General features: G+C 37.9%; 1 protein-coding gene across 2 annotated transcripts in view; it reads right to left on the reverse strand.

Moving 5' to 3' along the window:
• Positions 1 to 15,960, reverse strand: part of MGAT4A (alpha-1,3-mannosyl-glycoprotein 4-beta-N-acetylglucosaminyltransferase A) — a 76,369-nt gene that overhangs the window by 8,619 nt on the left and 51,790 nt on the right. For both annotated transcript variants that reach the window (XM_080575506.1, XM_080575507.1), the window contains exons 10-13: positions 12,617 to 12,747; positions 11,880 to 11,987; positions 11,294 to 11,487; positions 402 to 480 (exon numbers count right to left, since the gene is read on the reverse strand). In XM_080575506.1, coding sequence (XP_080431632.1) covers positions 402 to 480; positions 11,294 to 11,487; positions 11,880 to 11,987; positions 12,617 to 12,747 — 512 coding nt within the window. The remainder of the gene's footprint in view (positions 1 to 401; positions 481 to 11,293; positions 11,488 to 11,879; positions 11,988 to 12,616; positions 12,748 to 15,960) is intronic.

Here is a 15,960-nt window from a genome sequence, read left to right on the forward strand (position 1 = left end):
TATTTGTGCTATGGTTTAGATGCATGTCAACTCCTGAACCAAGAGGGTTTTTTTTGTTTGTTTTGTTTTTACTAAGTCAAAAAGGAGATTGACATAGCTTTCCCATTTTCCAAAATACATTGGAGATGGCAGACTGGTTGGTTATTTTTTGTTTTAAATAGTAACAGTGAATTGGAAGAAAATGAGTTTGTTCACCTCCAAATTACCAACAGCACATGTAGCAGGGTGCACTTTGAATGAACATCTGAATAGTTCCATTAGTTCTCTGTGAATAGATCCAATTTTAAAAAAAAGTATGAGAGCATCAAAAGCCTACAGTTATAAAAGAAGAAAAATCAATACAATTAGCAGACTTTGCTTTTATCCTAGAATGGAGAAGAGACAAATCAATACATTCATACCTGAAAAGGCAGAACTTCCACAGTTGTGTTTAGAAGTATATCTCCTGGGTGCTCTGGATTGCCACTGTGAAACAAGTACCTGTAAATGGAAAAGGAAAAATAGCCTACATACATCAGTCAGAATTAGCTAAGTGTATTAATAACTTAACCTTGTATCTTAATAATCGCTTTGTATGTTTTACAATAATGTATCTTCTATTTTGACCTACATCAGCTGATTATAAGTAAAAGATGCTTCCCACCATGGGTCACCCCCACCTTGTTCCAGCAGAGTGAACTCTGCAGATCCATTCAGAGCCAGGTCAGGGAACTTATCTGCAGCAACTCTTTTGCCAGGCCAGTTTTCCCTAAGACCAGTTCTCTGCTCTGGTTCACTGCACACTCTCATTAATGATTGTGCCAGGAACTCCCAGCCCATACGCACAGCATAACGTTATCTGAATATAAAATTCTTTTCCAAAGACAGATTATTATTTTTACAAAAGCATTTTCTTTTAACTGTATACACAGAGAAGGATTATTATTATTATTTTAAACCTGTACAAAGTTACCCTCACTCAGATGTGCATTTAATGAACTTTTTTTTTTTTTAATGGAGAGAACTGTATCAAAGAATTGTCAATTCTTTAATGTCAAGAACTGTATCAAAACCATCCCTATACGTATCACCTGGTGAAGTGCAGGTCTTAGAAATCTAAGTACCCGCTCTCCAACAGTTTTTGCAGTACTATGCACCTGTAGATAATCAGTTACAAAAGACAGGGTTTAATTTACCTTTCTTTATATATAACACAAACTTGATAGTATTTTTGATGTCAAATACACACTATGCAAATAAGTAACAATCTTTTTTTACCACTAGGTGGTATCAATGCTTGAAAAATTATTCCTTGTCATTTTTTTCTAGTAGACCGCAGAGGAGTTTATTCAGTTTACTATCTGAAAACTACTTATATATTATACCTACTCAAATGTCACTTTTAACAAATCTATTTTCCTTTTAATGCGTTTAAATGAATATGTAACGATCCATCAACACATTTCAAACCTTCCTTCAGATGGAAACTGGAGAAATAAACAGTAAGCACTATCTTCTACATTACACACATCACCAGCCAGGGACAAAATTAGTTCAGAAATTATCACTTGATTAAAATTACAAACATTAGCTCAATTTGCAATTTATTAAGACGTAATTGGAGATGTAAATTCCAGTTTGTCTTTATCCAGTACGTCTGAAGCCAGGTAAGTACTTGCCATTAATCCATTCTCCATAGCTACAAGTCAAAAAGTAGAAGAAAACAGAGCTCTCTGACTCTGAATTAGAAGGGTCTGTGATCCTAAAATGAGAGGAAGTATTTTAAAAATACACAGACACTCGGAGGCATGTAGCATGTCTTCTGTCAAGGCTCAGAAGAGGAGTAAAAATCACACACTCAGATCTATGAAAGCTACATTGATTTCTATTGCACTGACTGGATTCAGAAAGCTCTGGTGTTGTACGTGCTTGAAGAACTTTTGCCTCACAGCAGTTTAATATAGAGGTTAGTTGATTCTAATGTACAGAAGCAACCTAAGACATATACAGTTCTTTAAAGAAAAATGTTATGAATCTTATTAGAAGCAGTTTTATCTAAACACCCACAAAGATTCATGCTTCCATTCTGAGAAAATGTTTTTACTGTATGTTTCATTAATAAGCAAAACAAACTCTTGGCAAAGCTGACCAGAAGAGGACTATAAGTATATTCTGATGTATTCTGACCTAGCAGATCTGAATTGCTCTCCTTTAGCCTGTCGATTATTCTAAACATTCACGGGAATTCTTCTCACGAAAACACTGAAAATCCCAAGATTTATATTTTTAAATGCCAGAGATTGAACACTTGCATCTGAGATGCCATCATCAAACTCTCCTACCAAACCCCAGGTGCAGTACTTCTCTGTAGTGCTTTCTATTTCACAAATCTCATTTCTGAGAAGACACACCTAAAAAGCCACAAAAATTAAAAATAACCCTCCTCTGTGATCCTGCGCTCTCAACAGAAGATAATGCTTCAGGGGTGCTGTGGGGGCAGGTGGGGGTTTGGTTTGAAGAACAACACAGCCAGCTGTTTGTCCTACAGTGCTATCGACTTCTGAAATTAAAGGGGTGGGGGGATTCTCCCCCTGCACTCCCCACAGATATTGTGCCATTAGGGCACCGAGCTCAAAAACCGGCACAAAGCTGAAACAATTTATGGAAGTAATAAAAACGGATTTGCAGATTTCCATGTAGTCAAAACCACTTTTCCAGTATGTTTGCCATATGCACATACATTTATAACATATGCATATGTTCCACATCTTACTTCAGATTATGTTTAGAACAGAAGGGACATTTTTAAATCTGAGCCTTGCCTGAACATTTGTTAGATAACACCTACTTAGACAGAAGTTACACAGAGATTAAAAATGGAAGTATGAATGCACATACACAGCTCGTGTCTATAATCAATCTTTTGCTTAGAAATAAAATCTATGAATTAGAAAATTTGCTTAGGAATAACAGTTCATTTACAAGTGAGTTGCTGTTCTACAGCTTCTGAAAGAAGCATCATTTAGCTGTTCTTTTATAAAACTTGCCTCCCCGACACACTGCTAAATCACAAGGCGTTCAGGCTATGAAATGTTTTTCTGAAGACTGAAAGACAGAAACTGAAAGCCACGGAAGTAGCTGTGCTTTTGGCTAAGTTATTCTGACATCTGTCCTGGGATTTGCAGGTGACAGCCTGTGTAAATACTAAAAACGTGGGGTTTTTTTCTCCTCTGGTTACCTGACATTTTTCCTGGGGTTGAATCAAAGACATTTTTTGTCTACCTGCTGTTTAAACCTAGTGCCTTCTGAAGCGTTCCTTCCAATTAAAATTCTGAAAGCCACAGACCTCTAAATATAATAATCCCAAACAAATACATATTAACCTAAAAAAAAAAAACCAAACTACTATTGCCTTATAAAACATTACTTCACAGCTTGTTTTAATTACCAAACATGAAGATGGGCACATTTGGACATTCTTGATGGGAGTCATCAGCAAAAAGTAACTAACTCACAACTGCTAAGTGAAATACCAATGTACCTAAACTTCAGAGAACCTTTTTCCATTTTCAGTCTCTCTTTAAAGAGGCAAGGGTCAAATATAATAACTAGCTACTGTACATATATTCAAGAATAGACACAACTTCCTATCTGCCAGAAGTTCCTAGATGTATGAACCAGCTCACATACATTCGGTTCTTGACCTCAGTGTAATAAGAGAGTAAAAGAGGATGCTAAACATTAACATCTCACGTGGCATATAAAAACCTACACAATAAAATTTAAAGAGCAACAAAGGTTAAAAAACAAACAAACACAAAAGGGAGCAAAGTCAAAGTTGCAAATAAGATTTCAGTTTCCATATTGAGTGATTTGAATATGAAAGCTGCGGGTTTGACTTCTGTCTTGGAACTAGATTCACCTACACAGTCAAGTCAGCTGGAGGAAAAAAATAAAAATAAAACCACTCAGCTAAACCAGTACTCATATACATCCTAACACAGAGGAATGGAAGGACAGAAGCACGATCATCATTAATACATTGACATAAGATATCATTAGCTTGCCAATGCAGTTAACTTTAGTTACCTTTAGTATTCTTTAAATGGCTAAACTTTTCCATCTTTCAGTACAAGTTCATCACTTGCACTTTTGGCACAAAAAAACACACCACAAAACAACAACAACAAAGCGAGTACGCACCTCTTTACCCTCCTCTTACTTTGCTTATGGAGGGGTTGTATCTTTCTTCTTTCCCCCCACATCAAAGTATATTTAGACTCAGAAAAGTGTAATTTTTTCCATTACCTGATTTGTTTCCTTTTAGGCATTAACAAGTGTGTCTTACTGCCTTTTATATCTTATTCAAAAAAAATGGAAATGCCAATTGTGTTAAATTTTTTTAAACAAAAGTGCAATTCTATGCATCTTCTGCTTTGTTGAGCCATTAAAAACAGAGCAGAGAACAGGACACACAAAAAAAACTTACCAGTAAATAGCAGCTTTATAAAAGGAAATAATACACACACCAAAAAAAAAAGCACAATTCACATCGACTACCAATACATTTTTGTTCTGAAAGAAACAAAAGTCTTATCTCACTGGATGCTAAACAAAAATATTCTAAGAATCTATTTATGAACACAGGCCTTTGTCCGCTGTAAATATCAGGAATCAAATCTTTTTCTCTGCATATCCTCCTTACGTCTCTTTTTAGCAATTTGATATATGCTAGTATATCCCATTTGCAGAAAAAGGAAGAGATAGGAAGGCAGAGAGGAAATGTTTCCTTCCACTTTTGCACTATCTGCAGGACAACAGTTTTAAATTCCACACAGTGTGAATTTCTATAAAAGCAACATTCAGTCAGCAAATTTTTGGCTCTCTACAAACGCTGTCACCCCTGCAAGAGTCATTATCCACCAATCCTGTCCAGGATTTTTGATCACTGGATGCAAATGTGGTAAAAGAAATTTAATCTAACCCCACTCTGTCATTTTCCCAGAACCCTCACCAGGAAATGTTAATTTACTGTCACTGGAAACAGGTATTAACCATGCATTATTTTTTGTTTTTCTTGTATATATTATAAAAGAAAGATGAATAACTTATTTTCCCTCTCTCAGGTTCAATTTCTTTTCCTATCCTTTATGCTTCTCACCCATTCCTTTGCAAAAATTGCTTATAATTGGGAAAAAAAGAAAAAGCTTAATTCTGCAAGCCTATATATATACACACACAAGTACTCATAAGAGGCAAGAAAACCAATAAGAGGTTTTCATCTTGTTAGTTTCTGATCCAAAAACACTGTGGGGGGGAGGCGGTGGGGAAGGAACGGTTACCCCATTAACTCTTATGCACAATGCTTGGTAGGATTTTATTTTCTCTGCCCAAAATAGCCAGTCTCACTGTCAATATATGTTATGGACATATATATTATGTCCCGGTGAGGACTATGAGAACAGCTTTCTAAACCTCCAGTGTGCTCTCTGGAGTGCATACAGGTCAACTGTAATAGAAAAGGGGTTGGCATTAAATTCATTTTCACTGTTTCTAACGTGAGGTTTCAGAGAGCACTGGTTTTGGGGTTGTTTTATTATTAAAGGGAGGGGTTCTCTCATGAAATCTTCACTCTTCTTTAAGAAATTTAGCTCTTTCTCAATCTGATTGACATTAGTTAAAAGGCCCTTATGTTCTTCTGCAAGGTTAATTCTGCTAAGCTCTTAAACCAATGAAATGTAGAAAGTTTCAGATTTTATTTTTGTTTTATATAGGTCATATACATATATTCTATACATAAATATGTAAAGCTGGAATATATGTTTTATAATATATCTATAATAAATAAAACAAAAAAATCTTTCCACATTTTACTGGAGATGTGTGTGTGTATGTGTTTATTTAAGTTTATATATACACATACACACCTGGAATATTATTTCTCCAGAAAGCACAGACACCAGGAGCTCCCTTCAGTTTTCTTAAACATCAGCATTTACTGTCATTTGGGATGCCCTCGGGTATGGACGTCCTCACAGGCTGGCAGATGCAACTGTGACATATCAGAGACTCAAGCCCTTCTGAAAATCAGGTGAAACATTTTAGGGTATCTCAAGTGGCATTAGACACCTAACATTTAGGCAACTGCATTAAACCTCTAAGATTTCTGACTAAGAACAGTAAACCCAGGAATGCTGCCAAAGACACCAATCTGGAATATTAGTGCCATCAGGAGAAAGCAGCATGTCCTTGGCTCAGAGAGCTCCCTTCTTCTGTCTCTGATCTGTACTATTTTTCTTTTCCTACGAAGTTCTTGCCTCATCGTTGTGGGCAGAGTTCCCATGCCCGGAGCAAACAGCATCAGTGGCTGGGAGCCTGTCTGCCAAATCCCTGCTGTCAGGGTATCCATTGGAGGATGTTCTGCTCATTAGTACAGAATCTTATATAAACACAGAAATCAAGTCCTCAATTCCTCTCTTTTTTTTTCATACATGCTAAAAACGTTAGCCTACCTGAAATACACTGACAAACCAAAAGTCTAATAAATTTAAGAGACTTCCAAACATTTTCTATCATCTGACACCACCATTAAAGCCTAATAAAATGAAGCTGACATTAAGCTTTAACAACCTATATCATAATTACATATTTGAAATCAAAACAAAGATTATTTCTAAATCATACACATAGTGGCTGTGTGTGGCTGCATGTATGTGTGTGCTACTTCAGCTAAAATTGCACAAGAAAAGTAGAACATACTGCATTGTGCAAGGAGAGTTTCTATACTGGACACTGCTTATGAACAGAGAACAGCTTACGCATTAGTTAAGTTACTGCTGTGTTACTCCAAACCCCAATGATTTCATAATTCCCTAGGTTTTACGTGGTTGTTACTGCAAAAGGAAACAATGAGAAGGCTCCACTTCATTGCCAGTTTTGCAAAGCTGTTGTAGAAAACCTTTTTTTCCTTTGTAATACACTTGATTTTGTGGATCTCTTTTCAAAAAAGAGGACATGCATCCCACTGCATAGATAATTAACTATACTTTAGATACATATATAACCAGGTGCTATGATGCATTTTTAGCAACTTTATTCTACTTAAAATAAACAAACACCAAAAAAAAAACCCAAAACCAACACAAACTCTCACTGCTAGAGAACATGCTTTACAAGCTGTGCTTCTTTTTCTCTACAACTTAGTGGCAGTAATAGCAGGCAAGCAACCATCACCTTTTGTGCAGGTAATTTTCAGCAGTGTCACAACAATTTAAAAGCAGATAAATTAACTTGTATGTTATCAGGAGCCAGAAATGATATTCTTCACACAATACAATGATTTTCTAGTTTAAATAGTCAAATATATATTTCTCGCATGAGTGAGAATTATACACTGCAAGAAGCCACCATAGGACATACGTGCAAGGTTAACATCACACATTCCCTGCGATTCTAGGGTCAACAGCACAGAAAATTAGATGATTAGTCTCAAATACTGCACATCAAGTATCTATGCCAACATCAGAACGCAAAGAAGTACGTGTAATCTACAAGCTGATTTGTCAAAGTATTAAGATTTCAGTTTAAAGTTGAAATTCTGGACAGCAAGTTGGGCCTCATAAAAATCACTTTATTAACAACCAACAGCACATTAGGACCAACAACTTGTTAAAAGCAAGGACAACTACTGGGCAACTACAGAGTTAAAAGCAGTGTTATGGGGTGTAAAATAATTAAATAAATCACCACCTCCCCTTTTTCCCTTCCCCTCCAAAAACACTCAAAACCACAAAAATTCTGCTAACCCTCTTGAAGATATTCAAACTAACACTGCCAAGCAGTCACATACAAAAAAGAATGAGCCTCATATTCCAAAAATTATAAAGCAAATTAACATAAATTGGTGAGGTTGTTTTTTTTTCCCCTTCCCACAGTATAAAATACACCCTTGTCATTTTCCACAGCTTTTTTTTTTCCTTTTTAAACCTGGAACCCTTTACTTTTGTAAATATCTATTCTAAATTCCTATTGCAGAAAAGCTGACAATAATCAAAATGGCCATAGGTTAGGCACTTCCAAGGACTTCCTTGGTGTTAGTTAGTGTTTTCAAAAAACACGTGCACTATCCAACTTATGTCATTCAAACCTATAGGGAGTGCTCAAACTTAGGCAACATTAGACAATTTCAATTTACACATCCCTGTTCTTCAGGTGTGGTTTAAAACAATCAGCAGCAGACTTCAACATTCAGCAGGGCTATGTCAAGTAGGCCTTGCACAAAATAGCCACAAATGTTATTTTCTGCTCCACTACATGAGTTCAGATCTCACTTTAGATTATTAAGAGATCCTTGCCACTGTTATCCCTGACAATATTCTCAGGTCTCAGAAATTAAATATTTAAAGACTCGATGAAAGCTAATTACTGTACTGCTATATTCAACAGAAACGTTAAATTCAGTTCAGTAAAACATTTGGCATGGAAAAACAAGCTATAGGAACAAGTTGGTGTTCTGTCACACCGTAACAGACCTGCCATTCATTCTGTCAGTTGTGGTAAATATTTCCATTAGAAAGCTTGCTTACCAAGAATTTATTACTGGATTTATTACTGCACCTCAAACTGACTTGGCAGACAACATTTGGTGTGAATTCAAGGAGCTTTTCTATTACTTTAAAAACAACAACATAAAACAAACAGCACCTGTTATGTAGGTTCACAAACACAAGAGGGCTTTTCTGCTTTTAATTGCCACAATCAGATACATCTCCCCACAGGGCAACTTTTCCTGATGCTGTTGTGGTCTAAGGTAGCAGGCAGCTCAGCACCACCCAGCCATTCACTCACTCACCCCCAGTGGGATGGGGGAGCAAACCAGAAAAGAAGGTAAAGCTCATGAGAGAAAGACAGTTTAATAGGACGGAAAAGGAAGGGAAAATAAAATAATTATAAATAAAAAAATAAAATAATTTTAACAACAACAATATATACAAAGGCAAAATACTGTATTTTTGAGGATCCTGTGGCAACAGAAACACAAATCACAATAAATATTGAAATGGCCTATAATGATAGTTTAAACAATGGTAAACCTAAGTTTTTAAGTCTAAACACGTAACATCATTCTAATTAGTGGACTTCCTTTGAGAAAGCAATGGGATCCAAGATGTTCCCTTTTTTCTAAAACTGGAATGACTTTCTTCGACAAGTAGAAATACCAAAAAAAATTGTATAATCCTCTATTGCTGACACTGTTCTTAACACATCAGGTAGACACAACTACCTTAGCCCTAGCTACAATTTTTCAAAGCATAATAATGAACACCGTCTTCCCACATTTTCACAGAATCACAGAATCGTCTAGGTTGGAAGAGACCTCCAAGATAACCAGTCCAACCTCTGACCTAACACTAACAAGTCCTACACTAAACCATACCACTAAGGGCTACATCTAAACGTCTTTTAAAGACCTCCAGGGATGGTGACTCAACCACCTCCCTGGGCAGTCCATTCCAATGCCTAAAAACCCTTTCAGTAAAGAAGTACTTCCTAACATCCAACCTAAACCTCCCCTGGCGCAACTTTCGCCCATTCCCCCTTGTCCTGTCACCAGGCACGTAGGAGAACAGACCAACCCCCACCTCTCTACAGCCTCCTTTAAGGTACCTGTAGAGAGCGATAAGGTCGCCCCTGAGCCTCCTCTTCTCCAGACTGAACATTCCCAGCTCCCTCAGCCGCTCCTCGTAAGACGTGTTCTCCAGACCCCTCACCAGCTTTTTTGCATAGATAATAAGTATTTACTTGTTCCCCCAATTCCCTCACCATTAAGGTGGTATATATAAAAATATCTATTTTCTTCAGACCTGCACATGCTGACTTTTGAATTACAGGGCTGACCTAAGACACTTGCTAGCAACGCTTTCCAGAACTGCCATTGTGCACTTGACTCATTCTAATAAAAAAACAGTCCACCTAAGATCAATGTTTGTTGGTTACAGTTACCCTATTCATATTGTAGAGGCATATTATTCTTAAAAAAATTATTTAAAAAATGACAACATTCGCAGCATAATTTTGAAGAGGAAAACTTGATCAAAAAAGAATCAATGAATTCATGCACTTGATTTGAAAAATATGTAGGTTTTTTAATACTACTGGCACAGGGTAAAAAAGATTCTGCCTTTAATCCAAGGAGGTATGGCAGTCATATTTCTCAACACATACATCTTGTTGTGAAAGCTATCCAAGAAAGTCTTTTAAAGCACAGCAATCAACTGGGAGATTAATTTGACATGTCACACAACAAACTTGAATTTCATAGGTCAGACCAGTTTGGTACAACATAGAACAAGGAAACTACTGATCCTCACTGTTGTGCTAAGCCAAGGTGAAGACTTAGTCTTTGATTATGTACCCATGCACAGAAGTTGACTAACTGGATTCAGTTCAGAACTGCAGAAAGGGCTCCTTCACAAGAAAAGCATCCAGTCAATCGAGCCAAAGAAACTTTGCTCTACCAGACTATAGGTATTGACCTTAAAAAAGCATATAAAGTATGTGAAGAAAGGAAAAAGAAATCTACTAACACAGCAACACTTAAGCAGACACTAAATAAACAATTTATTTTGTATGTCTAGGACTATTCTGTTGGCAAGACAGTAAAAACCAAAACAGCAAACAAGTCTCAGTAAATCCAAAGGAAAAGTCACTTTTAGTCCTCTAACAAATCACAGATACTTTTATTTCAAGTCTTTTTATTTTTTTAATTTTTAAATAGGTCAACTTGGAGTCTTAGCATGGTGTTTTTTCTCAAGCCCTAAAGCAAAATCTAACAAAATAAATTAATGCTACCCTTCCCAGTTTCCAACTTCCAGGTACAGGAACATTGTGACATGCTCCAGCAAGACTGCTGGTCTGGACAATCAATGGACTGAGCCTGCAGGGCACAACATTCTGGAGCACACACCATGTTGCACAGTTGTAATTGTAATTAGAAGCAGACCAACCAAACACAAATAGAATCAAATTGACTTCTTTTGAATTCCCTTATGACCTGCCAGAGAAACACTGGGTTTGAATTGCGTTTATCAAAAAAGCTCCAGATAAAATTAAAAGAAAAAGTAAAGAGGAAGACAACATTTAAAGCAGCAAGAGAATTGGAGGAAAAGACTCTGATGATCACAGTTTCAGCTAGACTTCAAATACCCCAGATGATTTCACTTTAGTGTATTATGACAGCCTCAAATTCTACCTTCAAGCATTCTTGGCAAGCAAGCAGCTTTAGATATGAGACCAAAGGCAAATAACTACTAACCTTTCTACATTGACAGGCTTGTCAAATTTAAATAGAATATAGTCTCCAGCAACCGGTGTGACAGCCCAGAAAAAATCTTCCCCTACGTAGGTTTTTTCTAGTGTATGCCCTTGGTAGACTTTTAAAGATGTGGAAACCTCTGCAGGTGGATTCACGTGGATTTTATGCAGCAATGGTTTCAGGAAGTCTTTATCCTAATTGAAAGACAAACATTATGCTGGTCAGATTTTTTTTTTTTTTTTTACTGTTTTTCTCAAGTAGTTACACTTAAAATAAACACTTGGAAAAAATGGGAAAATAAATGCATTACTCATTTTTGAATATATCAGATCTTGTAATCTAAGTAATAAGATGAACATGCCATCAAGTAAAAAATAAAAATATTCAGTAACAGATATCCACAAAAATAAGCTAAGATTGGTAGTTCTTATACTTGATAGCAACCAGTTTAAATCAGATTTCATTCCAACTGCTATAACACAATTCAAAATGCTAACCAAGAAAATGCCTGCTTTCTCAAAGGCTAAAAAAAATTGTTCATTGAATCAGCCTGTTCTAGGAAAGAAGGAAAAGTTTAGCTACTAACTGTAAGTTTCTGGATCTTCCCTGCCAGGGAGGAATGGAGGCCAACGTGCTGGAAAAGAGAAGGCCTGAAACGTATTCGTAGGTTTGATTTCTGTCGGTCACAATGTTTCTGAAATAAAGAGGGGAGGGATAAAAAACACATTAGTAAATTCAACAAAAGGTTGCTGAGTTTTTACTGAAAGTATGTGATGTTACATGAACCAAAAAGACTCAACAAGAACGTAGGCTTATTTACTGAATTCTTCCTGGTTTTGTTCCAGAAATCGAGCAAGACTGCTGTGCAAATATAATACTAGTTAATAAAGGAGAAATTTACATCTCTTCCTTCTTGCACAGAACTCGTTTATTCAGTCTTTCAGCAAGGGAGCTACTACTTGAGGAATGAAGGACAAAAATTCTATTTTATCGCCATTTGGAACTTTCTCTATGACTGTTATCCAAGTAGTAGTATTCTGCAGAGCCTCAGCAGGGGTTACAAGAATGAATTTATTTTAGGAGCGTTACATACAGAAACTAACCAGACTTTTTCTTTCACCAGCTACCGCATCCATCTCTGAAATCTGAAACAACAATTATAATGCTTCTGAAAACTGTCTCTGAAGGTTTATTTGAGATTAAAATTGTGGTAGGAAGAGAGATTCTTTCAGGATACACAGTATGCTAGCCTTCAATTCACCAAACTCAACTTGTTCACTAACATGAGAACATTTCAGAAGCTTCTTAATAAATCAAACTTACAGCATCTTTCTCAGGGTTGCATACTTTCACCCAGAGGATATGGTCCAGAAGCCAATCAATCGGTTTCTCCTTATAAAACATAAATATGAACTCTACAATAAGAGTGATATCTGGAGACTGGAACATTTTACCTGCAATGACATTAAAAATAACTGGAGTTACTTTAGATTAAAGATAACATTGTATTTTGAAATCACTGAGATAATGGATAAGTATGTACCATCACAAGGTATGTTAGTGATGAACAACTTGAAATCTCAATGTTATTAAAAACTCTATATTTTTCAGAGAATCACAGAATGGTTTGAGTTGGAAGGGACCATAAAGATCATGTAGTTCCAACCCATCCACCATGGGCAAGAGACACCTCCCACCAGACCAGGTCGCTCAAAACCCCATCCAGCCTGGGCTTGAACACCTCTAGGGATGGGGCACCCACAGCTTCTCTGGGCAACCTGTTCCAGAGCCTCACCACCCTCTGAGTGAAAAATTTCTTCTGAATATCTAGTCAAAATCTACCCTCTTTTAGTTTAAATCCATTACCTTTTGTCCTGTAGCCACACTCCCTGACAAAGAGTCCCTCCCCAGCTTTCCTGTAGGCCCCCTTTAGGTACTTTTAGGCCCCTTTAAGGTCTCCCCAGAGGCTTCTCTTCTCCTGGCTGAACAACCCCAACTCACTCAGCCTGTCTTCACAGGAGAGGTGCTCCAGGCCCTCATTATCCTCATGGCCCTCCTCTGGACCTGCTCTTAATTGTTCCATGTCCTGGTTATGCTGGGGGCCCTCAGAGCTGAACACAGCACTCCAGGTCAGGTCTGAGAGGAGAGCAAAGGGGGAGAATCATCTCCCTCATGGTTAGCTTTCTGGGCTGCAAGTGCACATTGCTAGCTCATGTCGATTTTTTTTATCCCCCAGTACTCCCAAGTCCTTCTCCTCAGGGCTGCTCTCAATTTATTCTCTGCTTGGCCTGTATTTATGCTCGGGATTGCTGTGATCCAGGTGCAGGACCTTGCACTTAGCCTTGTTGAACTGGACAAGGTTTGCAGGTGCCCACTTCTCAAGCCTGTCCAAGTCCCTCTGGATGGCATCCCTTCCCTCCAGCGTGTTGACTGCACCACACAGCTTGGTGTCATCAGCAAACTTGCTGAGGGTGCACTCAATCCCACTGTCCACATCACCAATAAGGATGTCAAATAGCGCTGGTTCCAATACCAGCCCCTGAGGAACACCACTTATCAACTGGTCTCCACCTGGACATTGAACCATTGACTACAATTCCTTGAATGTGATCATCCAGCCAATTCATTATCCACTCAGTGGTCCATCTGTCAAATCCATGTCTCTCCAATTTAGAGACAAGGATATCATGGGGGACAAATGTTTTGCCCAAGTCCAGTAGATGATGTCAGTTGCTCTTCACTTATCCAATAATATTGTAAACCCATTGTAGAAGGCCAAAGTTCTCAGGCACGACTTGCCTTTAGTGAAGCCATGTTGGCTGTCACCAATCACCTCCTTATTTTCCATGTGCCTTAGCATAGACGCTAGGAGGATCTGCTGCATGATCTTGCCAGGCACAGAGTTGAGACTGACTAGCTTGTAGTTCCTCAGGTCTTTCTTTTTTCCCTCTTTAAAAATGGGGGTTGTTTCCCCTCTTCCAGTCAGTGGGAACTTCACCAGACTGCCATGATTTCTCAAATATGATGGACAGTGGCTTGGCAACTTCATCCACCGGTTTCCTCAGGGCCCATGGATTTGTGCACCTTCAGGTTCCTTAGATGGTCTCAGACCCAGTTGTCTCCTACAGCAGGTAGGAGACAATCCTACATTCTCCCAGTCCTTACCTTTGCCTTCTGTAACTTGGGTGGTGTGGCTAGAGCACTTGTCAATGAAGACTGAGGATGAAAGGTTGTTGAGTACCTCAGCCTTTTCCATATCCCAGGTAACCAGGTCTCTCATTTCCTTCTGGAGAGGGCACAGATTTTCCCTAATCTTTGTTTTATCACTGATGTACTTACGGAAGTCTTGTTGCCCTTGATGTCCATAGCCAGATTTAATTATATCAGGGCTTTAGCTTTCCTAACCTGATCCCTTGCTGCTCGGACAATTTCTCTGTATTGCTCCCAGGCTGTCCTTGCTTCCATAGCTGTCAGCTATGCAAAGCTAAATAAAACAGAACAACTATTCAAACAAGAACTCATTGCAATGTATCTGGATGCCACTAAAATATTCAGCGTGTACTACAACACAGTCTTGTTAAGAACAGATATTTTCAGTCTGCAAAAATAGAGGAAGAAATGTTATGGATGTGTGTCTATTATTCTCCATGTTGTAAATTTCAAGCATCTGAGACATGGAGCTGTTGCAAGTGTTATCTGTCCAGTCACACAAGTTCAGCTTTTGAAGGTACAAAAAGCAGAGGTGGACCACCAACCACTAATTTTAGATCTTTTTCAAAAATAATAAAAATAAAAAAAACCACTATATCATGACACAGTACAATATGGAAGCAGCATCTGACATAAGCCCCAATTATTTCATCCTTTGGAATGATGTTATGATCATAAAGGAGACCATTCATGCAGCTGGGTGGAGAAGGAAGTGTGGTAACATACATTAACTGACCTGACATTGCTAAATCAGGAAGTTGTCCCTTACACAAACCTTAAATTTTGCTTTTTTTACTGCAAAAACATTGACACTACTTGTTAGTGCCTGCTGCAATGAGGTCCTCAAATAGACATCTCCACTTGAAAATACTGTGTGTGACTAAGTTGAGGCTCCACTAAACAAGGGACAACTCCCACTAAACAAAGGATTACTGCAGAGCTTTCTTGTTTAAAGACATAAGAACGATGTCATGGTTTTTATTAGTATATTGTTACTATTTGCATACTTTTATTGTTGTCATATTGTTTAACATTATTTGTAGAAGTAAATATTTAAAATTGTGTAGGAAACAATCAAATGATTTGTACAATATTGTGTAAAATATTCATGTGGAATAACAGCTCATTCAGCTTGTCACACTTCCAGCTAAACGGGCTCCCAATTTTCCTGATGATTCATCTCTGCCTACTGCTTTCAACAACACAGCACAGGAGAAGGGAAAAATACAAGAAACCCTAATCAAAGATCAGCTGAAAAATGGAGGGGCTCATCAAGTGTTTGTGGGACTGAAACCATCTGGATGACACCTGTCGAGGCAGTCTGTCAGTCACACCTGCTTCCACAGGAAATGGACCTTTCCATGTGGTGACAGAGATGCACAATACCACACGACCGGAAGACAAAAACATCCTCACACTATTGTTCCAATCCCAGTGGAAGCTGACTGACTGAAGAA

Source organism: Anser brachyrhynchus (genome assembly GCF_964034855.1).
Source record: "Anser brachyrhynchus genome assembly, chromosome: 1".
In the NCBI taxonomy this organism is placed as follows: Eukaryota; Metazoa; Chordata; class Aves; order Anseriformes; family Anatidae; genus Anser; species Anser brachyrhynchus.